Raw genomic sequence first — 27,494 nt, 5'->3', positions numbered from 1 at the left:
CATCATCAATTGGAAAAAGTACTGAACAAATTATTGGGATTGAAGGCAGGCAAGTCCCCAGGGCCTGATGGCCTACATTCTAGGGTCTTAAAGGAAGTAGCAGCGGAGATGGTGGATCCATATTCCAAAATTTCCTGGATGCGGGAAAGGTTCCAGTGGACTAGGAAAATGCTACTGTAACGTCCACATTCATAAAGGGTAGGGAGGCAGAACGTAGGAAACTAGACCAGTTAGTTTAATGTTGGTCATTAAGACATTGTTAGAATCCATTACCCAGACCAAATTCTGCTACCTGGGCATCTAAATAGCCCACGACTGGACACGGATCCACAAATGGAACATGCACGTTTGGTGGACAATGTCAAAAAGGACCTGCAGTCATTCAGATCACACATGTCCTCCCCCGGCAATAAACAATGTACCACCAGGATACTCGTTAGCACAAGAACAGCTGGATGTGGGTGGTCCAGGGAAAGGAAACTGTGCGGGGGACTGTTGGAGGAGGTACGCTCCACTCTGGATGAGACAAGGAACAAATGGGAGGAGGCACTCAGCGTGGAGATAAGGGGAGGACTCTGGATTGAAGTAGTGCACAGTTAAAGGTTGTGCACAGAGTGCACCTAACCAGAATGCGAATGAGTGGGTTCTTTCTGAAGATGGAGGACGAATGTGAAAGGTGCCAGGGAGGCCCGGCCAACCATACCCACATGTTCTGGGCATGCCCCAGACTTGTTGGATGCTGGATGACCTTTGAAGTCATGTCCAGGGTTGTGGGGGTGAGGGTGGAGCCATGCCCAAGAGTGGTGGTCTTCAGGGTTGGAATCAGCCAGAGCTCCTCATGGGGAGGGGGGCCGACGCCCCAGCTTTTGCCTCCTTGATCGCCCGCTGGAGAATCCTGCTCGGCTGGCGATCGGCACCCACCACCCAAGGCTGCAAACTGGCTGGCAGACCTGGCGGAATATTTCAGGCTGGAGAAGATACATTTTGCCATCTGAGGGTCGGGCATGGAAACCGTTCACAGCATGTTTCAAGACTTGTTTGTAGCCAGCAACCAGTAGAGGGACACAGGCGTGCCACGGAATAGAGAGGAAAATGAAATGGGAGGGAGGGGTGTAAATAAATGCTTGCAAAATACATGTTTTGGCCATATTGGGGAATGTAAAATGTTTGCCGACTAAAGGGAGGGGGGTCACGGCCACAGTTACAGTGATGAAACTTGCTTGTGACTGTGTTGGATTTTGGCACGGTTTTGGATTCTATAAAACTGTTGGATATAACGTCTGAAAACTCAACTCAAAACATTTATTTTTTTAAAAAAGTTATCTCCTGGGAGCTCATCACTGAATATTCACTCCTGGATTAGGTAAGTATGGGCTGTTTAAGCAGGATAAATGAGAGGATTAAAGGATAAGTAGCACCAGAGCCCATGGAAACGTTGCTGCCCCCCCTCCCCCAGCATCACATGAACCCCCTATTCCTTTTTGAAAGCCTCAACTGACCCTACCTCCACCACACTTTTCGACAGCGCATTCCAAATCCGAACCACTGGCTGCGTTCAAAATATTTATCTCATGTCACCATTACTTCTTTAACCAATTACTTTAAATCTGTCCTCTCAGGTTGTTCTTAATTCCACCAGTGGGAACAGTTTCTCCCCGTGCACTCCTGTCGAGCCTCCTCAAGATTTGGAATGCCTCTGTAATTTCCCACCTCTGCCATCTCCAAGGAGAACTTTCCCAACTTCTCCAATCTTTATGGAACGGAAGTTCCTCATCCTTGAAGAAATTCCCGTGAATCGTTTCTCCAGCCTCTCTGATGCCTTCATGTTCTTTATTAGTGCTACCCAGAACTAGAACAATACCCCAATTGAAGCTCGGCCAGTGGTTTTTAGGGTTTAACATAATTTCCTTGATTTTGTAAGCTATTGATAAAGCCCAGGGTGCCGTATGCTTTACGAACCGGACTCTCAACCGGGCCTGCCACCTTTAATGATTTATGCACATAAACACCCACGTTCCTCTGCTCCTCCACCCCTTTTAAATCTCTTCACTTAATGTTGTCTTTCTGCATTCTTCCGACAGAAATGAATCACTTCACATTTCTCTGCATTAAATTTAATCGGCCACTAACCCACCCATTGCCCCAGTTGTCCTTGTGAAGTCCTACACTATCCTCCTTGTAATTCGCAGTACTTCCAAGTTTTGTATCATCCACAAATTTTAAAAATAGGATTTTAACACGGGTTGAGAAAAACTGGATTCCTAACGCCTATCACTGGGGAACTCCACTGTAAAACCACCTCCAGTTTGCAAAACAACAGTTTAACACTACTCTCTCGGGTTTGTTGAGTGGCGCTTTATCAAATGCTTTTGGAGGTTCATGTGCACCATAACAAGAACATTACTCTGATCAACCCTCTCTGCTACCTCATCAAAAATCTGGTTAAATACAACTTGCTCGTAACAAATCCATGCTGGCTTTCCTTAATTAGCCTGCATTTGCCCAAGTGACAGTTAATTTTATTCTGAATTATCATTTCCAAAAGTTTCCCAGCCACGGATGGGGATGTTTGATATTTGCCAAGTTCCAGGCATTTGAAAAACCTGCCGGGGGGCGGGGGGGTTAAACCCAGCACTGATATCATCTTGCCAAGTTGACATTCTTTTAAAAAATATATATTTATTCAAATTTTTCAACAAATTTTCAACAACCCCCCCCCCCCCCCACAAGAAAAAAGAAACAAACACACGACAATCAGAAATTATACATTGCATTTCCCCCACATACAATAACCCCCCATATAACATTTACAAGCACAAATAGGGAGAATCCCCCACCTTCACCCAAACGTCACCCCAAAAGAACCCCCCCGCCCCTGGGATGCTGCTGCTGACCTCCTCCGAATGGTCCGCGGGATAGTCTAGGAACGGTTGCCACCGCCTGGAGAACCCTTGCACAGACCCTCGCAAGGCAAACTTTATCCTCTCCAGCTTGATGAACCCTGCCCCTGATCCTGCCATTGATCCAAGATTCCACACTCGGGGGGCTTTGCATCTTTCCATAATAGCAAAATCCTCCGCCGGGCTACCAGGGGCGCAAAGGCCAGAATACCGGCCTCTTTCGCCTCCTGCACTCCCAGCTCGTCCGATACCCCAAATAATGCCAATCCCCAGCTCGGCTTGACCCGGGCGTTCGCCACCTTGAACATAGTCCTCGCAAAACCCTTCCAAAACCCATCCAGCACCGGGCACGACCAGAACATATGGACGTGATTTGCCGGGCTCCCCGAGCACCTCCCACATCTGTCCTCCACCCCAAAGAACCTACTCAGCCTCGCCCCTGTCATATGTGCTCTGTGAGTAACCTTGAACTGTATTAGGCTGAGCCTGGCGCAAGAGGAGGAAGAATTAACCCTGCTCAGGGCATCAGCCCACAAACCCTCATCTATCTCCTCCCCAAGCTCCTCCTGCCACTTGCCCTTTAACTCCTCCACCGAGGCTTCCTCCTCTTCCTTCAGCTCCTGGTAAATCACCGAAACCTTGCCTTCTCCAAACCATATACCCGAAATCACCGTGTCCTGAATCCCACGTGCCGGAAGCAGCGGGAATTCAGGCTCGTGCCCACACAGGACGCCATCTCTAGCCTCTTCCACGCCGCCCCCTGCCCCTCCATTACCCACTTACGGATCATCGCCACATTGGCAGCCCAATAATAGCCACACAAATTCGGCAGCGCCAGCCCCCCCCCCCCCTGTCCCTGCTACGCTCCAGAAACACTCTCTTCACCCTCGGGGTCTTATTCGTCCACACAAATCCCATGATGCTCCTGCTTACCCATTTGAAAAAGGCCTTGGGGATCAAAATGGGAAGGCACTGGAACACAAAGAGAAACCTTGGGAGGACCGTCATTTTGACCGACTGCACCCTACCCGCGAGTGAGAGTGGCAGCATATCCCATCTTTTGAAATCCTCCTCCATCTGCTCCACTAAACACGTCAAATTGAGCTTGTGCAGGACCCCCCCAACTCCTAGCTACTTGGATCCCTAGGTACCGAAAGCTCCTTTCTGCCCTCTTCAGCGGTAGCTCGTCTATCCCCCTTCCCTGGTCCCCTGAATGTACCACAAAGAGCTCACTCTTACCCACGTTGAGTTTATACCCCGAAAAGTCCCCAAACTCCCTAAAGATCCGCATGACCTCCACCATCCCCTCCACTGGATCCGCAACACACAACAACAGGTCATCGGCATACAATGACACCCGGTGTTCCTCTCCCCCCCCGGACCAATCCCCTCCATTTCCTGGACTCCCTCAGTGCCATGGCCAGCGGCTCAATTGCCAGTGCAAACATCAAGGGGGATAAGGGGCCACCCCTGCCTCGTCCCCTGGTACAGCCGAAAGTACTCCGCCCTCCGCTGGTTCGTAGCCACACTCGCCACCGGGGCTCTATATAGCAGCCTGACCCAACTGATGAACCCCTCCCCGAACCCAAACCTCCTCAACACTTCCCAAAGATACTCCCACTCCACCCGATCAAAGGCCTTCTCCGCATCCATAGCTGCCACTACCTCTGATTCCCCTTCCACCGAGGGCATCATAATCACATTGAGGAGCCTCCGCACATTTGTATTTAGCTGCCTACCCTTCACAAATCCCGTCTGGTCCTCATGAATAACCCCCGGGACACAGTCCTCAATTCTCGTATCCAGCAACTTAGCGTCAACATTGAGGAGTGAGATCGGTCTATATGACCCACATTGCAATGGATCCTTGTCCCGTTTCAAGATCAAAGAAATCAGCGCCATGGACATTGTCGGGGGCAAGGTCCCCCCCCCTCCCTCGCCTTATTAAAAGTCCTCACTAGCAACGGGCCCAGCAGGTCCACGTATTTCCTGTAAAATTCAACCAGGAACCCATCCAGCCCCGGGCTTTCCCCGCCTGCATGCTCCCCAATCCTTTAACCAGCTCCTCCAGCCCAATCAGCGCCCCCAAACCAGCCACCTCCTCCTCCTCCACCCTCGGGAACCTCAGCTGATCCAGGAATTATTGCATCCCCTCCTCCCCCACTGGGGGCTCAGACTTGTACAGATCCCCATAGAAGTCCCTAAATAAGACCATAAGACATAGGAGTGGAAGTAAGGCCATTCGGCCCATCGAGTCCACTCCACCGTTCAATCATGGCTGATTTCAACTCCATTTACCCGCTCTCTCTCCATAGCCCTTAATTCCACGAGAAATCAAGAAATTATCAACTTCTGTCTTAAAGACACTCAACGTCCCGGCCTCCACCGCCCTCTGTGGCAATGAATTCCACAGACCCACCACTCTCTGGCTGAAGAAATTTCTTCTCATCTCTGTTCTAAAGTGACTCCCTTTTATTCTAAGGCTGTGCCCCCGGGTCCTAGTCTCCCCTGTTAATGGAAACAACTTCCCTACATCCACCCTATCTAAGCCATTCATTATCTTGTAAGTTTCTATTAGATCTCCCCTCAACCTCCTAAACTCTAATGAATATAATCCCAGGATCCTCAGACGTTCATCGTATGTTAGGCCTACCATTCCTGGGATCATCCGTGTGAATCTCCGCTGGACCCGCTCCAGTGCCAGTATGTCCTTCCTGAGGTGTGGGGCCCAAAATTGCTCACAGTATTCTAAATGGGGCCTAACTAATGCTTTATAAAGCTTCAGAAGTACATCCCTGCTTTTATATTCCAAGCCTCTTGAGATGAATGACAACATTGCATTTGCTTTTTTAATTACGGACTCAACCTGCAACTTTACCTTTAGAGAATCCTGGACTAGGACTCCCAAGTCCCTTTGCACTTCAGCATTATGAATTTTGTCACCGTTTAGAAAATAGTCTATGCCTCTATTCTTTTTTCCAAAGTGCAAGACCTTGCACTTGCCCACGTTGAATTTCATCAGCCATTTCTTGGACCACTCTCCTAAACTGTCTGAATCTTTCTGCAGCCTCTCCACCTCCTCAATACTACCTGCCCCTCCACCTATCTTTGTATCATCAGCAAACTTAGCCAGAATGCCCCCAGTCCCGTCATCTAGATCGTTAATATATAAAGAGAACAGCTGTGGCCCCAACACTGAACCCTGCGGGACACCACTCGTCACCGGTTGCCATTCCGAAAAAGAACCTTTTATCCCAACTCTCTGCCTTCTGCCTGACAGCCAATCGTCAATCCATGTTAGTACCTTGCCTCGAATACCATGGGCCCTTATTTTACTCAGCAGTCTCCCGTGAGGCACCTTATCAAAGGCCTTTTGGAAGTCAAGATAGATAACATCCATTGGCTCTCCTTGGTCTAACCTATTTGTTACCTCTTCAAAGAACTCTACTTTGTTTATTTGTTTATTCTTGTTTATTCTTTGTTTATTCTCACCGCACTCCCTCTTACGGAGCTGATGTGCCAGCATCCGACTCGCCTTCTCCCCATACTCATACACTGCCCCCTGCGCTTTCCTCCACTGTGCCTCTGCTTTCCACGTGGTCAACAGGTCGAATTCCGTCTGGAGGTTCCGTCGCTCCCTGAGTAGCCCCTCCTCGGGGGCCTCTGCATAACTCCTGTCCACCCTTAAAATCTCCCCCACCAACCTCTCCCTCTCCCTTCTCTCTCGCTTCTCCCTGTGGGCCCTAATGGAGATTAGCTCTCCCCTGACCACCGCCTTCAACGCCTCCCAGACTACCCCCACCTGCACCTCCCCGTTGTCGTTGGCCTCCAGGTATCTTTCAATACACCCCCGCACCCGCCCGCACCCCCCCTCATCCACCAACAGTCCCACATCGAGGTGCCACAGTGGGCGCTGGTCCCTCTCCTCCCCCAACTCCAGCTCCACCCAATGCGGGGCGTGGTCCGAGATGGCTATGGCCAAATATTCTGTTCCCTCCACTTTCGGGATTAGCGCCCTACTCAAAATGAAAAAGTCTATCCGGGAGTAGGCTCTATGGACGTGGGAAAAGAAGGAAAATTCCCTGGCCAGCGGCCTGGCAAACCTCCATAGATCCACTCCCCCCATCTGGTCCATAAACCCCCTGAGCACCTTGGCCGCAGCCGGCCTCTTACTCGTCCTGGACCTAGAACGGTCCAGTGCTCGGTCCAGCACCGTGTTGAAGCCCCCCCACCCATTATCAAGCTTCCTACCTTCAAATCCGGAATCCGACCCAACATGTGTTTCATAAATCCGGCATCATCCCAATTCGGGGGCCAAGCTGACATTCATTAACTCCACAGGGAATCCCCTGAATCCAAACAAAACTGCCTTAGCCCAAGCTTTTTACGATGGCTTAATTGCACCCCGGCTCTCAAAACCGTTGATGTCTTTCAACCTAAGATTCTTTTAAAACATGATTGCAGCAGTTATATACACACGCACACTAACCCAGGCTTTTAACCCTTACTCCACCAAATGCCCATAATACAGTATGCCCTAAATTCTTACAATGTACACATTCTAACTGCATTCTATTGGCTTCCTTTTCCAATGGGTTTTTTCAAAGCCACTTTCTATAATTTCTTCCACTGTTTAGCCTTCCTCTACCTCCTAACACCTAACCAGCCCTAAATAGCAGCCTGTGCCCATTGGCCCTTAACTCTTGAAGCTTCCGTGTGGAGCTTGCACATTCTCCCCATGTCTGCGAGGGTTTCGACCCCACAACCCAAAGATGTGCTGATTAGGTGGATTGGCCACGCTAAATTGCCCCTTAATTGGAAAAAAAATAATTGGCTCCTCTAAATTTATTTTAAAAAACTCTTGAAGCTTCTGAATAACCGTACCCTTGTTCTGCTGCTTTCTCTCTAAATCTGTCTGTCTGCGTAGTTATTTCTCTCAAATTCCTCCCATTAAAAATGTATTCTCCTAACTCTTTGGAACTACTCTGCATCCATCAAGTTATTTAGAGTACTTTATATGTTTGCAGTCCCCTAGGTGAATAAAGACAGTTGTAGAAATTTAGAACTGGTGTGAATTGGGGGTCTGTCTTGTTATTCAGGTCTGGCCAATTGTCCCTGACCTTCAGGCCTCTTGGTTTTTGAGTTTGTGGGTTGAGGTGTGTGGATGTGTTTGAGATGCAACATGTATTGGAACAAAGTCTCAAATGTGTGTCTCACCACTCACCACATTGGTACGAGCTAGATGATGCCTCCAAATTAAAACACATTTCCATGAAACTGCCTACAGTTGCTGATATTGTTTTCACAGTGACCTTTATGTAGCATTTTATTCATTACTTGATTTAGTGTACATGTTCTCTTGTGTGCCAAAAACTAATTTTAGTCTGCTCCCAGTCAAATTTTAATGTTTGGTGTGGTGTGGGTGAAGAATGTATTTGGACGCAATGATGTTTGTCTCTTGTATAAATCCCCGTGCAAATTTAGCTTTCAAACAATTAAAATTTTAAAGAATTATTTTGCTTAACACTGGCAGTCACAAACTAGGACAGTAACTGGTTGACATTTTAACGTGGTTAGTTATGAATCACATTGTTCTTCCTCCTCACTTTCCTGGAGATTTTGGCTACCGGCCATTGCTGTTGGCATATTTTGGATGTCCTTGAATGCCTTCCCTAGTAGTGATTCAGCTGGGCGGTTGAGCGTCAGCAATCTGTTTGAACATGGGTGGGTGAAGATCAAAGCTGTGCGTGTCCTGTCTCAGGATCCTAATTGTTCACTTTTCAGCAAAAGCCATTCAATAGCTATCGAGAACAGAAACCTGGCTGATTTTATTTTCCACTTTGACCTGGGACGTTGCGAAGTTGAAGCTAAGGTAGCTATGATCATGTAACACAGCACAGACCAGGAATTGAAACTGGGATATTGTGAACTGGTGTACTCAGTAGCATACAAACTGAGCTAGTGGGACATATTATTTTTGGCTTGATGTACAGCAGATGTCTTGGCTGCGGTGATGAGCTGGAGTCCCAGTGTCGAGACCCAGTGCTGCACTTCAGCTGACTGCAGGGAAATGTGAAGGAGGAAATCCAGGGCAGTCATGATTTATTTTAGCTTGCGGGAAGTCACTCCTTCTCCAAACAGCAGAACTTGCCCTTTATAACCCTCAGCCTTTGTACCCTTTTCACTCTGTTCCCTTTGTATCTCACCCCTGCAATCTTGCACAATTTCCCTTTTGATCAGTTTTTCTACTCTCTATATAGTTCATCAGTACCATCTAGTGTTAATACTTCATGTCAAACTCAGCTGAACTTGTTGCACCAGAATTGTATTTTGTAGTATTGGCTGATATTCAGAGCTCAACACCAGTGTAAAAGAAAAGTGAGACTCTGCTTTGTGCAGTATTGATGTGGATTTCTTTCCATTTTAGTACTTCAACCATATCAGTATTGAGGACTCACGGGTATATGAACTGACCAACAAAGCTGGACTCTTGTCACCATATCAAATTCTCCATGAGTGCCTTAAGAGGTAAGTCATAAAGTTGAAGGTTCCTTCATATCATCACCTGTATTTCTTGCTTTGGAAGGAAAACGTTGTTTTTAACCATTGTATTCTGGCATTGCAGTAAGATTACTTAAATTCCATACATACAAAGCTCCATTTCGGTGTGAAAAATCGAGGGAGTTTATTTGTAACAACTTTGTGGTTCACTAATAAAAAAGGGGGCCATGTGAATTACATATTGTTTGAAGAATGTTTTTGTCCTCAGTACAGCAATGTTACATAAAGTAGCAATGTTAGCTTAAGGCTGACTATGCACTAACAATCTTCTGCGCAGTTAATTATCACAAATTACAACAATATAATTCATAAATATAGGACCATAAAACACACTTCTATGTACATATTTACCCTTCTAAAATAGCCTGTGGGGATAGATTGTCATAGAATTTACAGTGCAGAAGGAGGCCATTTGACCCGTCGAGTCTGCACCGGCTCTTGGAAAGAGCACCCTACCCAAGGTCAACACTTGCACCCTAGCCCCATAACCCAGCAACCCCACCCAACACGAAGGGCAATTTTGGACACTAAGGGCAATTTAGCATGGCCAATCCACCTAACCTGCACATCTTTGGACTGTGGGAGGAAACCGGAGCACCCGGAGGAAACCCACGCACACACGGGGAGGATGTGCAGACTCCGCACAGACAGTGACCCAAGCCGGAATCGAACCTGGGACCCTGGAGCTGTGAAGCAATTGTGCTATCCACAATGCTACCGTGCTGCACACACGGGGAGGATGTGCAGACTCCGCACAGACAGTGACCCAAGCCGGGAATCGAACCTGGGACCCTGGAGCTGTGAAGCAACTGTGCGAACCAGTGTGTTACCCTCAGAGTTAGTTTGTGGATTGCAGTTCCAACTCTAGAGACATGCTCACAAAAGTCTGGGCCAATTCGTCTAATACCCATCATTGGGAAAAAACACTAGAATCCATTGTAGCAGAACATTTAGAAAATTATAACGCAATCCAGCAGAGTCACATGATTTTGTAAAAGGGAAATGGGTTTTGACAAATTTATTAGACTTCTTTGAGGATGTAACAAATGGGTGGATAGAGGGGAACCAGGAGATGTAGTGTATTTGGATGTCCGAAAGTTATTCGATGAGGTGCCACATAAAAGTTTACTACACAAGATAAGACCTCATAGTCTTTGGAGTTGTATGTTCTCATTTATGTAGGATTGGCTATGGAATGGAATCACTAAAACAGATTATTACATTGTTGATTGTGGAGCAAACTGCGCATATTGATTTCCTACAGTAACAGTGACTGTGCTTCAAAAATATTTTGTTGACTGTAAAGGACATCCTGAGATGGTGAAACTTGCTGTAGAAATTGCAAGTCTATCTTTGGGCAGCAGCCTCACTCATCCTCTGGCGAAAACGATGCTGGAATAGCATTCCTCTATAAATTTGCAGTCTTGACATTCACAAACTTCGTAGCTGCCATGGCCACAGACCAGCCTCTCGATCCTGCTCCTATTTTCAGAAAAGAAAATTCTTTGCTGTTGCTTCTCTTTTTATCTTGTGCTCCACACTTATCTTGTTGCTGTCTGTGAAGCTTTGCTGCCCTCTTCTGGGGTTGGTGGAGTTTTCTATGCAGCTGCTACAGGGGAGGTATGTTAAACAAAGTGAGTAAATTAACACGGAAAGATGTTCAAACACTTAGATGTTTAAAGCAGACCGCGGTTGACTCACGCCCAATTTGTTTACCACTTTGGTGGTGACGTGATAAGATGTGGAATGTGATCTAATAAGGAAACCAGAAAGATGATCATTGCGTCGTATGTCTTTTTTTTTTGACACTTTCAACCAAACTGGAAACCGATCTGTTTGTGACCTTCTTGGTCTGAGAGACTGCCTCCAGGCAGCTTCTGTACTGCTGTCTCTGTGAGGGGCCCACAGGCTGACGGGCATCGGCTGACAACACGCTATTGCACATCCACTCACCTGTGTTCCTGGTGTGAGGGTCGGGTGAGCGGATGTTTCCTGTCCTTTGTCTCTGTACGATCATAGACTTGAGGGGTGAATGAGTGACCACTCTGACACAGTTGTGCCTCTACTCTTGAAGATGCTGTTTCTAGCAGTGAAAGTATAATTAAGTTTAAAATGCTGTCCTTGTGTATTACCAACTTGAAGCACCGGCTGAATGAATTTGAGCTTTGTTTGTGGGGATGTTGTTAATCTCCATTTCATGTCCTTGTCATATTACCAGAGTGTCTGATTTTCACTGTGTGGATATTCAAATTCATTTGTGTTGAGTACAGAGTAAATGTGTTTCAATTTTCAGAAATCATGGAATGGGCGATACAACCATCAAGTTTGAGGTAATTCCTGGTAAAAACCAGAAAAGTGAATATGTCATGACCTGTGGGAAGCACACAGTGAGAGGCTGGTGTAAGTATGGAAATGAGCTTAGATGATGGTTTGTGTTATGTCCAGTATTCTGTAATGTTTTCTTCTCAAAGTCAGTGGATATTTAAAACTGCCAGGAGGTAATTTTATATAATTTCATTTTCATTATTGAATGTTGGTGTATTTGAGGTGTTCCAAGTCACTGTTGGTTTGAGACTTGATTAGAAAACAGAGGTGGAGGGAGGTATAGAAAGTATCCTTTTTTCTTGTGTGATACTTTCATTATGTGGGTGTAGTTTGAAAATACCAAATTGTTCGCATGATATATGGTGAGCATGGATTACTATGTTCATTGCTTGTTTGATTTCATCTTAAAATATCTGACCCAAACAATATCATCTTCAACATTTTTTGAAACAGACCTTGCTGCTTGAGTGAAGATTGATATTCATTAGGTGCTTTTCATAAGGTCTGTGGAAGATCTATATTGTAATCAACACTATTATACACAAATTTCAGATTTTTACCTACTGGTAGAAATGTAATAATGATTTATACACCTATGATTAATTGCTGCCGTGAATCTGCATCTAATTTAAGAAGGACCGCTACCTCAGAAGGTCTCGGAGAGTAGTGAATCTTTGGAACTCCTCGCTGCAGCGGGCTGTAGGGGCTGTGTGGTTAAGTATATCCCAGGCTGAGGGAGACAGATTTATTAATTTATTTATTTTTTAAAAAATATATAAAAAATTTAGAGTACCTAATTCATTTTTCCAATTAAGGGGCAATTTAGTGTGGCCAATCCACCTCCCCTGCACATCTTTGGGTTGTGGGGCCGAACCCACGCAGACACGGGGAGAATGTGCAAACTCCACACGGACAGTGACCCAGAGCCGGGATCGAACCTGGGACCTCGGCGCCGTGAGGCAGCAGGGCTAACCCTCTGCGCCACCGTGCTGCCCTAGAGAGTCAGATTTTTATTCCAGGGTTATGGGGATATGACAGGAAAGTTGCATTGAGGATTATCAGATCAGTCATGGCCTGATTGAATAGTAGAGCAGACATGATGGGCTGAATGGCCTACTTCTGTTCCTACGTCTTATGAGAAGTGAGCAGCACAGCTGTAATGTAATTAATTGGCTCGTGTTTTAAGCTAATTGGGTATTGGCTTCAACAAGTTGTAAACCACACATGCTGATGTTGTGCAGGCATTAATCTTTCTGATCTCATTACAACATTGCCAGCTTTATGTATTGACTAATTCATGAATGTATTTATTTTCTCTTTTCCTATTTTTTAATGCATTGTGAAACATACTTTTTGTTTTAAGCACCTACCTGATTAACATTCTGTTTCTCCTAAGGGAATGAATATTACTGTTCATTTCTAAATTTTTTAAGGGTTCTGTACATCCTGTTATTTTTGCCTTTCAGTAAATGTTTCCTTCATAAATATTAATCCTAAAAATGTCTCCACTTAAGATGGAGCTATAATCATTCTCTTCTACCTTGCCCATGGGTTGGATAATTTATTCTTTGCTTTCACTTCACTCATTTTAATGTTGAATTCAGCCTATTCTAAAATGTTAATATGTTCAAATTTGCAGTTGAATCATGTATCAGAATGCTTGCTCGTGCTGTGGGAGATTTTAAACTTGATTGTTTATATAGCATTTTTTCATATTAGTGATGTAAATAAGTGTAGTATCTGTTTAAGTTTATTAGCAGAGGAGCAGGACAGACCCCCATTTTTCCTGACTTGATTGTCTATCCAATGAATAGTTAAACTGTACAGACCAGTTAGTGCCATGGTTTCAGCCCTCTGTCTCTGATTAATTAAGTTGTATATCAGAACAAGAAAGTATCACTGTAGTCTGTTTCAGAACCTGAGATTAATGGAAGGGGAAACCCACCCGGGTTCCCGCCGCTGCCCAGTGAGGTATGCTGGAAGGATTGTGTGAGTACACTCACAGTAAGGTTGTGACACACCCACCTGCGCCCTCGCTCCCAAAGACCTGTTTGTGGCAACACCCATTGTCAGGGTTCTGGTGTAGAGAATGGTCATCTGAGAGAAGTACTGATGGCCATCTATGGCCTGGAACATTGTATTCCCATGAGGAGTCAATACCTTCAAGGGAAGAAGGTTTAACGAGCAGTGAATGCTCGTACTTGTTTAAATTGTTGCCTAAACTGCAGGTATGGTTCAATTTTCCACAATAGAATGAGTTTTTAATCTTTTTTCTAGATTCCTTGTGGAAAATTCTGTCTCTGGGGTAATGATAGGTACCTTGTAGAGATGAAACTTTAATTACACGTCACAATTTTGTTATCCATATTTCTAGTAGTGAAAGGAGGACGTAGCTTTACTGCAAAAACCTTAGAATTAAATTTAACAATCATGATGTGTTGGCTCCAGCTAGCATATCTTTACGTATTTAAACTCTGTGCAGATGAGGAGGTAGGGGAGGCCCTAAATGAATATCTTGCTTCAGTGTTCACTGGAGAGAAGGACCTTGTTGCTCGTGAGAACTGCGTGAACCAGGGTAATAGGCTCAAACAGGTTGATATTAAGAAGGAGGATGTGCTGGAAATTTTGAAAAGCATCAGGATAGATAAGTCCCCTGGGCCAGATGGGATATATCCAAGGGTACTACGGGAAGCGAGGGAGGCGATGGCTGCGCCGTTGGCGATGATCTTTGCGTCCTCACTCTCCACTGGAGTAGTACCGGATGATTGGAGGGAGGCGAATGTTGTTCCCCTGTTCAAGAAAGGGAATAGGGAAATCCCTGGGAATTATAGACCAGTCAGTCTTGCGTCTGTGGTGAGCAAAATACTGGAAAGGATTCTGAGAGATAGGATTTAGGATTATGTAGAAAAACATAGTTTGATTAAAGATAGTCAGCATGGCTTTGTGAGGGGCAGGTCATGCCTCACAAGCCTCATTGAATTATTTGAGGATGTGTTGAGACACATTGATGAAGGTCGGGCAGTGTATGTGGTGTATATGGGTTTCATTAAGACATTTGATAAGGTTCCCCATGGTAGGCTCATTCAGAAAGTCAGGGGGCATGGGGTACAGGGAAATTTGGCTGTCTGGATACAGAATTGGCTGGCCGAAAGAAGACAGCGAGTGGTAGTGGATGGAAAGTATTCTGCCTGGAGGTCGGTGACCAGTGGTGTCCAGCAGGGATCTGTTCTGGGACCTCTGCTCGTTGTGGTTTTTTAAAATGACTTGGATGAGGAAGTGGAAGGGTGGGTGAGTAAGTTTGCCGATGACACAAAAGTTGGTGGAGTTGGACATTGACAGGATGCAGAGCTTGGCTGAGAAGTGGCAGATGGAGTTCAACCTTGATAAATGTGAAGTGATTCATTTTGGAAGATCATATTTGAATGCTGAATACAGAGTTAAAGGCAGAATTCTTGGAAGTGTGGAGGAACAGAGGGATTTGAGATCCACGTACATAAATCCCTCAAAGTTGCCACCCAGGTTGATAGGGTTGTTAAGAAGGCATATGGTGTGTTGGTTTTCATTAACAGGGGGATTGAGTTTAAGAGCCACGAGGTTTTGCTGCAGCTTTATAAAACCCGAGTTAGACCACACTTTGAATATTGTGTCCAGTTCTGGTCGCCACATTATAGAAAGGAAGTGGATGCTTTGGAGAGGGTACAGAGGAGATTTACCAGGATGCTGCCTGGACTGGAGGGCATGTGTTATGAAGAAAGGTTGAGGGAGCTAGGGCTTTTCTCACTGGAGTGAAGAAGGCAGAGAGGTGACTTGATAGAGGTGTACAAGGTGATGAGAGGCATGGATAGAGTGGATAGCCAGACACTTTTCCCCAAGCGGAAATGGCTGTCATGAGGGGGCATAATTTTAAGGTGATTGAAGGAAGGTATAGGGGAGCTGTCAGAGGTAGGTTCTTTACACAGAGTGGTGGCTGTGTGGAATGCACTGCTAGCTGGGATGGTGGAGTCAGAGTCATTGAGGACATTTAAGCGACTCTTAGACAGACACATGGACAGCAGCAAATTGAAGGGGTGTCGGTTAGGTTGATCTTAGATTAGGATAAATGGTCGGCACAACATTGTGGGCTGAAGGGCCTGTACAGTGTGTACTGTTCTATGTTCTATGATGGCAATGGATTTCAGTTCCTTATTTTGTGAACTGTATCAGGATTATTTGAAGGCTGAATTTGATTTTCTATCCCAACGCATCAATCCTTCATGTAAATTGTGCTGCATAGATTGCACCTTCTCCCTGTGTCTGTGTGGGTCTCACCCCCACAGTCCAAACGATGTGCAGGGTAGGTGGATTGGCCATGCTAAATTGAAAAAAAAAAACACTTTGTGCTGCCAATTATAGTTATTTGCATGTTTTTGTTTATTTGTTTGTTTTGGAAGATTTATTCTGTTTTCCTTCAGGTGCGGTAAGTACAATCTAACTCTTGACACTGTTGTATAAAATGTGGATCTCGTGGTCAGTGCTGCGATTTACTCTTGATTCTGTGTACATGGTATTGGGTGTTAGCTTAACGTTTACATGTATTTGTTCATCTCTGGCTTTGATCTGACAGGGAATGAGGGCTAGGTTATCTGCACTTTCCTGCTGATGTAATTTAAAAACTGCTGCAATTTTCAGGCAAGAACAAACGAGTTGGCAAACAGCTGGCATCTCAGAAAATCCTACAGTTACTACACCCCCACGTCAAGAACTGGGGGTCACTACTGCGCATGTACGGCAGGGAAAGCAATAAAATGGTGAAACAGGTAAATTGTGAGGTAATGCAATGAATGTTGCATTTCTGTGGGAGTGGGAATCCGGGCGAGTGACCCTCCTGCGTTTGATGGAGAGTTGCTTTTTTTTTGTAGGAACTTTATAAGTGGGTGCAAATCTCATACTCGGTTTGAAGTGGTATGAAATTTTAAAAAAGATGAGCGGGGTCGGAAAATGCTTTAAGCCCGAACAGTATCATTTCTGAAGCTCTTGGGGCAGCATGAATTGTGAATTTTCAAAGTCGTCCCAAGTGAGAGATGAAATGATTTGACTAACTGGTTAAGTGCCGTTCCATTGTAGCCAAGAGAACCATCGTTCCAACATAACCTTTGTGATTGTCATTTTTGTATCCCTCGGGCACAGTTTCATTGATGTATTTTTATTCCAGTTGCATGAACAATTGAACATTTTGCTTAATGCTTTTCAAATCTTTTAAGTATACATTTGAAAAGCTTGCAAGATGGGCTGAGTAAAATGTTCTCTATTTCATGTCAAAAGCACATTTCTCGCACCCAAGCGCTCAGTGTAAAACAATGAATTAGATATTTTAATTGGCTTTCATATCCTTTAGCAGTGCTTCACAGCCAAGTAATTGTTCTGCATTGAGGTTCAGCTCAGTGAATCTATGCATCAGGACCCATAAACAGCAATGAGGTAATTGGCCTGTTGAATCTGTTTCTGTCGGTTTGTGGTCTGGGTGCTATTTATTCAATAATCAGGAGAATGCAGATTTATTTTGGGGAAAGTACAGTAGTATCCTCTATGTGCACCTGAAAAGACAGACAAGATCTTGGTTTAATGTCTGATCTGAAAAATGCTACCTTCAATAAATACAGTACTGCAGGGACCTCAGTCTGGACTGTGATCAAATCCGGTCGTGGGGTTTGAACGTGCAATGACCTGATTTGGGTGAAAATGCTACCACTGACTCTCTCACAGAACATAGGAACCAGGAGGAGGCTATTCGGCCCATCGAGCCTGCTCTGCCATTCAATGTGATCACGGTTTCTCAAACTGAGTTCCGTGGAACATTGGGGGCGCACTGAACGCTCCCAGGGGTTCAGCGGCAGGACAGGCTGATGTATAAGATTTGAAAAATACATGAAACTGCTTGTTCAATCAGAGGCTGTCTTCTCCAGGGTGGGAGAAGACACGTGTGGAGGGGGTAGGGGGAAGACACGTGTGTGGGGGGGGGGGGGGAGACGTGTGTGGAGGAGTCACGTGGGGGGGGGGGGGGAGACATGTGTATGTGTGTGTGGGGATGGTGGGGAGACTCGTGAGTGTGTGGGGGGGGGGGGGAGAGATAGTCACGTGTTAATGATAAATGTTTTCAATTATAATAAATGTACATATAAAATATTTTAAAATTCTATCAATTAGGGCTTTTGTACAATCATACAATTATATGAACACAATCAATATTATGTTGTTTAACTCTTCAACACAATAAGAATGTTTCTCAAGGGTTCCTTCAGTACTCTTGGGTGGTCGAAGGCTTCTGTGGCCAGGAATGTTTGAGAAACACTGCTCTACTTCAACATCATATGTCCGCTCTCTCCCCATACCCTTTAATGTCATGAAATCTATCTCTTTTTCTCAAATACCTTCAGTGACTTGGTCTCCACAGCCTTCTGTGGTGGAGAATTCCACAGGTTCAAACTAGTATGGCAGGGGAGTGGGTACCGGAGCAATAGGTCAGAAGGTGAAAAGATTGAGGGAGAACCAGGGAATAGGGCCAATATGGCTCTGAGGAAGAGCAGACAGGGAGATGTTGCTGAAAACAGCGGGACTGGTGGCCTGAAGTGCATATGTTTTAATGCAAGAAGTATAACAGGTAGGGGCTGTTTAGCACAGGGCTAAATCGCTGGCTTTGAAAGCAGACCAAGGCAGGCCAGCAGCACGGTTCAATTCCCGTAACAGCCTCCCCGAACAGGTGCCGGAATGTGGCGACTAGGGGCTTTTCACAGTAACTTCATTTGAAGTCTACTTGTGACAATAAGCGATTTTCATTTTTCATTTCATTTCATTTTTCAGGTAAGGCTGATGAACTTAGACCTTGGATTAGTACTTGGAACTATTATTTTGTTGCCATTACAGAGACCTGGTTGAGGGAAGGACAGGATTGGCAGCTAAACGTTCCAGGATTTAGATGTTTCAGGTGGGATAGAGGGGGATGTAAAAGGGGTGGAGGAGGTGCACTTCTGGTTAGGGAGAATATCTCAGCTGTACTGCGGGAGGACACCTCGGAGGCAGCGAGGCTTTATGGGTGGAGTTCAGTAATAAGAAGGGTGCAGTCTCAATGTTGGGGGTTTACTACAGGCCTCCCAACAGCCAGCGGGAGATAGAGTAGCAGATTGGTAGACAGATTTTGGAAAGGAGTAAAAGCAACAGGGTTGTTGTGATGGGAGACTTTAACTTCCCCAATATTGACTGGGACTCAGTTCGTGCTCGGGACTTGGACGGAGCAGAGCTTGTAAAGAGCATCCAGGAGGGATTCTTAAAACAATATGTAGATAGTACAACTAGGGAAGGGGCTGTACTGGACCTGGTATTGGGGAATGAGCCCGGCCAGGTGGAGAAGTTTCAGTGGGGGAGCATTTCGGGAACAGTGACCACAATTCAGTAAGTTTTAAAGTGCTGGTGGACAAGGATAAGAGGGATCCTAGGGTGAATATGCTAAATTGGGAGAAGGCTAATTATAACAATATTAGGTGGGAACTGAAGAACCTAGATTGGGGGTGGATATTTGAGGGTAAATCAACATCTGACATGTGGGAGGCTTTCAAATGTCAATTGAAAGGAATTCAGAACCGGCATGTTCCTGTGAGGAAGAAGGATAAATACGGCAAATTTCGGGAACGTTGGATAACGAGGGATATTGTAGGCCTCGTCAAAAAGAAAAAGGAGGCATTTGTCAGGGCTAGAAGGCTGGGAACAGACAAAGCCTGTGTGGAATATAAGGAAAGTAGGAAGGAACTTAAGCAAGGAGTCAGGAGGGCTAAAAGGGGTCATGAAAAGACATTGGCAAATAGGGTTAAGGAAAATCTCAAGGCTTTTTACACGTACATAAAAAGCAAGAGGGTAGCCAGGGACAGGGGAGGGAATCTATGTGTGGAGCCAGAGGAAATGGGCAAGGTACTAAATGAATACTTTGCATCAGTATTCACCAAAGAGAAGGAATTGGTGGATGTTGAGTCTGGAGAAGGGTGTGTAGATAGCCTGGGTCACATTGAGATCCAAAAAGACGAGGTGTTGGGCATCTTGGAAAATATTACGGTCGATAAGTCCCCAGGGCCTAATGGGATCTACCCCAGAATACTGAAGGAGGCAAGAGAGGAAATTGCTGAGGCCTTGACAGAAATCTTTGGATCCTCACTATCTTCAGGTGATGTCCCGGAGGACTGGAGAATGGCCAATGTTGTTCCTCTGTTTAAGAAAGGTACCAAGGATAATCCAGGGAACTACAGGCTGGTGAGCCTTGCGTCAGTGGTAGGGAAATTACTGGAGAGAATTCTTTGAGGCAGGATCTACTCCCATTTAGAAGCAAATGGACGTATTAACGAGAGGCAGCATGGTTTTGTGAAGGGGAGGTCGTGTCTCACTAACTTAATAAGAGTTTTTTGAGGAGGTCACAAAGGTGATTGATGCAGGTAGGGCAGTAGATGTTGTTTATATGGACTTCAGTAAGGCCTTTGACAAGGTCCCTCATGGCAGACTGGTACAAAAGGTGAAGTCACACAGGATCAGAGGTGAGTTGGCAAGATGGATACAGAACTGGCTAGGTCATAGAAGGCAGAGAGTAGCAATGGAAAGGTGCTTTTCTGATTGGAGGGCTGTGCCTAGTGGTGTTCCGCAGGGATCAGTGCTGGGACCGTTGCTGTTCGTAGTATATATAAATGATTTGGAGGAAAATGTAACTGGTCTGATTAGTAAGTTTGCAGACGACACAAAGGTTGGTGGAATTGGGAATAGCGATGAGGACTGTCAGAGGATACAGCAGGATTTAGATAGTTTGGAGACTTGGGCGGAGAGATGGTAGATGGAGTTTAATCCGGACAAATGTGAGCTAATGCATTTTGGAAGGTCTAATGCAGGTAGGGAATATACAGTGAATGGTAGAACCCTCGAGTGTTGACAGTCAGAGAGATCTAGGTGTACAGGTCCACAGGTCACTGAAAGGGGCAACACAGGTGGAGAAGGTAGTCAAGAAGGCCATACGGCATGCTTGCCTTCATTGGATGGGACATTGAGTATAAAAATTGGCAAGTCATGTTGCAGCTGTATCAAACCTTAGTTAGGTCACACTTGGAGTATAGTGTTCAATTCTTGTCGCCACACTACCAGAAGGATGTGGAGGCTTTAGAGAGGGTGCAGAAGAGATTTACCAGGATGTTGCCTGGTATGGAGGGCATTAGCTATGAGGAGCGGTTGAAGAAACTCGGTTTGTTCTCACTGGAACGACGGAGGTTGAGGGGCGACCTGATAGAGTTCTACAAAATTTTGAGGTGGATAGTCAGAGACTTTTCCCCAGGGTAGAGGGGTCAATTACTAGGGTTTGACAGTCAGAGAGATCTAGGTGTACAGGTCCACAGGTCACTGAAAGGGGCAACACAGGTGGAGAAGGTAGTCAAGAAGGCCATACGGCATGCTTGCCTTCATTGGGTGGGGCATTGAGTATAAAATAGGTTTAAGGTGCGAGGGGCAAGGTTTTGAGGAGATGTACGAGACAAGTTTTTTACACAGAGGGTAGTGTGTGGTTGGAACTCGCTGCCGGAGGAGGTGGTGGAAGCAGGGACGATAGTGACATTTAAGGGGCATCTTGACAATTACATGAATAGGATGGGAATAGAGGGATATGGACCCCAGAAGTGTAGAAGATTTTAGCTTAGACGGGCAGCATGGTCGGCACAGGCTTGGAGGACCGAAGGGCCTGTTGCTGTGCTGTACTTTTCTTTGTTCTTTGTTCACCATCCTTTGAGTGAAGAAGTACCTTTTCATCTCAGTCCTAAATGGTTGACCCCATAATCTGCAACTGTGATCCCTTGTTCTAGACCCCCTCCCCCCAGACAGAGGAAACAACGTCCTTGCATCGTCTGTTCAGCTCCGTCAGAATTTTATACGTTTCAATGAGATCGCCTCTCAATTTTCTAAACTCCAGAGAATACGGGCCAAGCCTATTTCTTCTCATAGCAGTGACCAGAGGGAGGAGCCCAGTGACCCATTAGTGTTTAAATTGAATGCCGGGGAGCTTTCTGCAGGCGTCAGACTTTCAAAAGAGAGAGTGCCCTTAACCCTTTAATTTCTAGGCTCACTGGAGTAGATTCTGGCTACATTTTGTAAGGTCAGAGTTTTTTTCTTCTTCTCACACTTCCTAGAGTGTAGCAAGCTAGATTTAATATTTTACACCAACCTGTACTAACCAGGAGACACATTCATTTTTGGGGGTCTATTCGTGAAAGCAGCAGCAGTACATTTTTATTACGGGCCTAACTAGAGTTTAGCTTTTAATCTCACAGCCAACAGAGGGAGAGGAATGTCAATTGGCGGGATTGTGTGCTGCTCCTGTACGATGTGGGACATCATGGACACTTCAAGTGTCCTGAGGACTACATCTGTGGGAAGTGTATTCAGTTGCCGAAGCTCACCGAACGCATGGATCGGTTAGAGCAGCAGCTGGAAGCACTGAGGAGCACACAATTAGCTGAAATTGTTATAGATAATAGCTACAGAGATGTCACACCCAAAGTACAGGAAGATAGATGGGTGACCACCAGACGGGGTTGGCAGACAGTGCAGGGGTCCCCTATGGCTGTCCCCCTATCTAACAAGTATGCCGTTTTGGATATTGATGAGGGGAAAGGTCCATCAGGGGACAGCAGCAGCAATGGCCAGAGCGAAGGCACCACGACTAGCCCTGCTGCACAGATGGGGGGTACAAAGCGTAGCAAAGCAATAGTGGTCAGAGATTCAATAGTCAGATGCACAGATGGGTGCCTCTGTGGCTGCGAAAGGGACTCCAGGATGGTAGTTTGCCCCTCTGGTGCCAGGATCCTGGATGTCTCTGAGCAGGTACAAAGCATCCTAAAACGGGAGGGAAATCAGACAGAGGTCATTGTCCACATTGGGACGAATGGCGTAAGTAGAAAGAGTAGCAAGATCCTGCAACGGCAATTTAGGGAGCTAAGTAGAAGATGAAAAAGCAGGACTTCTAGGGTAGTACTCTCAAGATTACTCCCTGTGCCATGTGCTAGCGAGGCTAACAACAGAGATATAATGCAGCTGAGCACATGGCTAAAGAACTGGTGCAGGAGGGAGGGCTTCAGTTTTTTGGATCACTGGGATGTCTTCCTGGGAAAGTGGGGCCTGTATAAGAAGGACGGGTTACACCTGAACTGGAGGGGCACCAATATCCTGGCTGGGAGGTTTGCTAGTATGGTTCGGGTGGGTTTAAACTAATATGGCAGGGGGGTGGGAATCAGAACAGTAAGCCAGCAAGTGTAGAGTCTGGGGATGAGCATGGTACAGGGCCAGGCTGTCTCAGAGGATGGGCAGGCGGGGGGGGGAGGTCGAACTCAAGTGGGCCTGAAGTGCATCTGCTTCAATGCACGGAGTATAACAGGTAAGACAGATGATCTTACAGCCTTGATTCACGCACAAAACTTGGATGTGGTTGCGGTAACGGAGACTTGGTTAAAAAAGGGACAGGACTGGCAGCTAAATATTCTGGGATGTTTTAGACGAGATAGAGGGGAAGGTAAAAGAGGCGGGGGAGTTGCAATACTGGTTAGAGAACTTAGTACAGCTGTACAGAGGGAGGACACCATGGAAGAATCAAGTAACGAGACACTGAGTAGAATTCAGAAACAGGAAGGCAGCAGTCACTATGATGGGGATGTACTACAGGCCTCCCAACAGCCCACAGGAAGTTGAAGAACAGATATGTAAACAGATTCTGGATAAATGTAGAAATAATAGGGTTGTTGTCGTGGGAGACTTTAATCTTCCTCATATTGACTGGAAATCCCTTAGGGCTAGGGGTCTGGATGGTGAGGAATTTGTTAAGTGTGTCCAAGAAGGGTTTTTTGGAACAACATGTGGATTGTCCGACTGGAGAGGAGGCTATATTAGACCTAGTACTAGGGAATGAGCCCGGCCAGGTCATCAAAGTTGCAGTGGGAGAACATGTGGCGAACAGTCCCCACAATTCCGTAAGCTTTCGGATACTCATGGAAAAGGGCGATTGTTGTCCTCGGGTTAAGGTGCTAAATTGGAGAAAGGCAGGATTTAGAGGGTCTTTGAGATAAATCCACATTTGGCATGTGGGAGTCTTTTAAGGAGCAGTTGATGGGAGTGCAGGACAGGCATGTGCCGTTGGAAAATGAAGGACAGGAAAGGCAGGACTCGGGAACCATGGATGGACCAGGGGAAATTGCGAGTCTAGTCAAAAAGAAAAAGGATGCATACATGACGTCTAGGCAACTAAAAACCGATGAAGCACTTGAACAATACAAGGAAAGTAGAAAAGAGCTCAAGCAGAGTTAGGAGGGCAAAAAGGGGTCATGAAATGTCTTTGGCAGACAGGATTAAGGAGAATCCCAAGGCATTTATACGTATATTAGGAACAAGAGGGTAGCTAGAGATTCGAGGACAAAGAAGGGAAAATATGCGTGGAACCAAAGGAAGTAGGTGAGATCCTTAATGAGTACTTTGCATCGGTATTCACAAAGGAGAGGGACACGTTGATTGGTGGTGTCTCAGAGGGATATGTAAACACTTTACAAGTCATTATTACAAAGGACGAAGTGTTAGGTGTGTTAAAAAGCATTACGGTAGACAAATCACCAGGGCCAGGTGGCATCTATCCCAGATTACTGAGGGAAACAAGAGATGAAATCGCTGGGCCTCTAACTGAAATCTTTGTTTCCTCGTTGGCCACAGGTGAGGTCCCAGAGGATTGGAGTATAGCCAATGTTATATCATTTAAGAAGGGTTGCAAGGATAATCCGGGTAATTATAGGCCAGTGAGCTTGACGTCAGTGATATTGAAATTGTTGGAAAAGATTCTCAGAGATGGGATCTATGCACATTTGTAAGTGAATGGTCTTATTAGCGACGACAGCGTGGTTTAATACGAGGGAGGTCATGTCTCACTAATTTAATTCAATTTTTTGAGGGGGTGACAAAAATGATTGACAATGGAAGGGCTGCGGATGTTGTCTACATGGACTTTAGTAAAGCATTTGATAAGGTCCCTCATGGCAGGGTGGTGCAAAAGATTAAATCACATGGGGTCAGGCTAGCTAGATGGATTCACAACTGGCTTGGCCATAGAAGACAGAGGGAAGCATTGGAATGATGTTTATCCGAATGGAGGTCTGTAACTAGTGGTGTTCTGCAGGGATCGGTACTGGGACCTCTGCTCTTTGTAATATATATAAATGACTTGGAAGAATATGCAGCGGGTCTGATTAGCAAGTTTGCGGGTGATACTAAGATTGCAGGAGTTGCGGATTGTCAGAGAATACGGCATGATTTGGATAGGCTGCAAAATTGGGTGGAGAAATGGCAGATGGAATTTAACCCGGACAAATCTAATTCAGGTGGGAGCCATAAAATAAATGGCAGAACCCGCAGGAGCATATGAGGGATCTGGGTGTGCAGGTCCACAGATCCTTAAAAATGGCAGCACAGTGGAGATGATGGTAAAGAAAACATATGGCATGCTTACCCTCATCGGATGTGACATTGAGTATAAAAGTTCGCAAGTTATGTTATAGTTATATAGGAAGTTGGTTTGGTCACCGCACTACCAGAAGGACATGGAGGCTTTGGAGAGAGTACAGAAAAAGATTTACAAGGATGTTGCCTGGTACTGAGGGTATTAGCCATGAGGAGAGATTGAATAAACTGGTATTGTTCTCACTAGAGAGACGGAGGCTGAGGGGGCGACCTGATAGAAGTTTATAAAATTGTTTGGGGTTTAGATAGGGTGAACAGTTGGAGGCTTTTTCCCAGGGTGGAAATGACAATTACATGGGGCCACAAGTTCAAGTGAGGGGGGAATAGGTTCAGTGGTGATGTGCAGGAGAAGTTTTTTTTACACAGAGTGTGGTGGTGGCCTGGAATGCACTGCCAAGTGAGGTGTTGAGGGTCGACTTCCGGGTGCGGCGATGACCAGCTGAGTCGCACGTTTCGGCAGCTCCCTGTGAAACGGACTTTTGGGCTCTTGATAGGAGCCCCAACGGCAATTTTAACGGCTGAAAACACCGTGTGGTAAACCAGAAGGGTGTTCCCCCTGGACACGGATGGAAAAAGGAGAGGAAAGTGGCCGGATTGCAGCGATTGGAACAACGGCAAGGAAGGCAAGCAGAAACCAAGATGGCGTCGGAAGGTGGCAGTTTCATATGGGGCCCTGAACAACAAGAGTTTTTGAAACGCTGCGTGGAGGAGATAAAAAAGGAAATGAAGAAAGAGTTGTTGGCCCCGATATTACAGGCGATTGAAGGGCTGAAAGAGGAACAAAAGACCCAGGAGCAGGAGCTTCGGGTCGTGAAGGCGAAAGCAGCAGAAAATGAAAACGACATACAGGGCCTGGTGGTGAAGTCGGAGATACAGGAGGCACACCAGAAACGATCTGTGGAGAGGTTGGAGGCACTGGAAAATAACGCAAGGAGGAACAACTTGAGGATTCTTGGCCTTCCTGAAGGTGTGGAGGGGGCGGACGTCGGGGCATATGTGAGCACGATGCTGCACTCGTTAATGGGAGTGGAGGCCCCGACGGGTCCGTTGGAGGTGGAGGGAGCATACCGAGTTATGGTGCGAGGATCGAGAGCAGGAGAAGCTCCCAGAGCCATAGTGGTGAGATTTCTCCGTTTTAAGGATAGAGAAATGGTCCTTAGATGGGCGAAGAAAACTCGGTGTAGTAAATGGGAGAACGCGGTGATCCGCGTCTATCAAGATTGGAGTGCGGAGGTGGCGAGAAGGAGGGCGAGCTTTAATCGGGCCAAAGCGGTACTTCACAAAAAAAAGATAAAGTTTGGAATGCTGCAACCGGCAAGACTGTGGGTCACATATCAAGGGAGGCACCACTACTTTGAGACGGTGGATGAAGCGTGGACTTTTATTGTAGAAGAAAAATTGGAATGATTGGACTACGAAAATGAACGTTTGGACAAAGTGGCGGGACGAGTGGGGGGGGGGGCGAAGAGGGGTTTTATGTTTTAATCCTGCGGTATGGTAACTTTTCTTTCTCCCACAGGTGGTGATGGGGGGAGGTGGGGAGGGAGAGGAGATGGGGCGTTGGCCATGGGAGGCGGGGCCGAGGGAGAGGCGCGGGCTTGGTTCCCGCGCTATGATAATTATGGCGGGAATAGAGAAGCAGGAAGGAGGGGGCGCCGCACGGGGCGAGCCGTGATCACGGGGGGAAGCCGAGGTCAGCCAGAGTTTGCTGACTTCTGGGAGCAACATGGGGGGAGTAATTACGCTAGCGGGGGGGGGGGGAATTACTGGGTTGCTGCTGCTGGGGAAAGGGGGGAGTGGGTACGGGAAAGGATGGGCGGGGGGGCACCGTCTGGGAGAAATACAGCCGCGTGGGAACTGGGCGAGAAGCTGGAAAAAGATGATGGCTAACCGGCAAGGGGGGGGGGGGGTGGGAAGCCCCCCAACTCGGCTGATCACGTGGAACGTGAGGGGGCTTAACGGGCCGATAAAGAGGGCACGAGTACTAGCACACCTTAAGAAACTTAAAGCAGATGTGGTCATGTTACAGGAAACGCACCTGAAACTGATAGATCAGGTTAGGTTGCGCAAAGGATGGGTAGGGCAGGTGTTCCATTTGGGGCTGGATGCGAAAAACGGGGGGGTGGCTATATTAGTGGGGAAGCGGGTAATGTTCGAGGCAAAGAC

At 46.2% G+C, this 27,494-nt stretch overlaps 1 protein-coding gene across 2 annotated transcripts in view; it reads left to right on the top strand.

The window, feature by feature from the left end:
• Nucleotides 1–27,494, top strand: part of dgcr8 (DGCR8 microprocessor complex subunit) — a 127,115-nt gene that overhangs the window by 87,140 nt on the left and 12,481 nt on the right. Inside the window, exons 10-12 of one of the 2 annotated variants that reach the window (XM_072470684.1) lie at nt 9,328–9,428; nt 11,755–11,861; nt 16,455–16,582. In XM_072470684.1, coding sequence (XP_072326785.1) covers nt 9,328–9,428; nt 11,755–11,861; nt 16,455–16,582 — 336 coding nt within the window. Of the gene's footprint in view, nt 1–9,327; nt 9,429–11,754; nt 11,862–16,454; nt 16,595–27,494 lie in introns of both variants that reach the window. The other variant, XM_072470599.1, reaches the window with a different exon arrangement.

Source organism: Scyliorhinus torazame, chromosome 1 (assembly GCF_047496885.1).
Source record: "Scyliorhinus torazame isolate Kashiwa2021f chromosome 1, sScyTor2.1, whole genome shotgun sequence".
Taxonomy (NCBI): Eukaryota; Metazoa; Chordata; class Chondrichthyes; order Carcharhiniformes; family Scyliorhinidae; genus Scyliorhinus; species Scyliorhinus torazame.
Note: the sequence above shows the minus strand (reverse complement) of the source record. Positions and strands in the feature narration are given on the sequence as shown.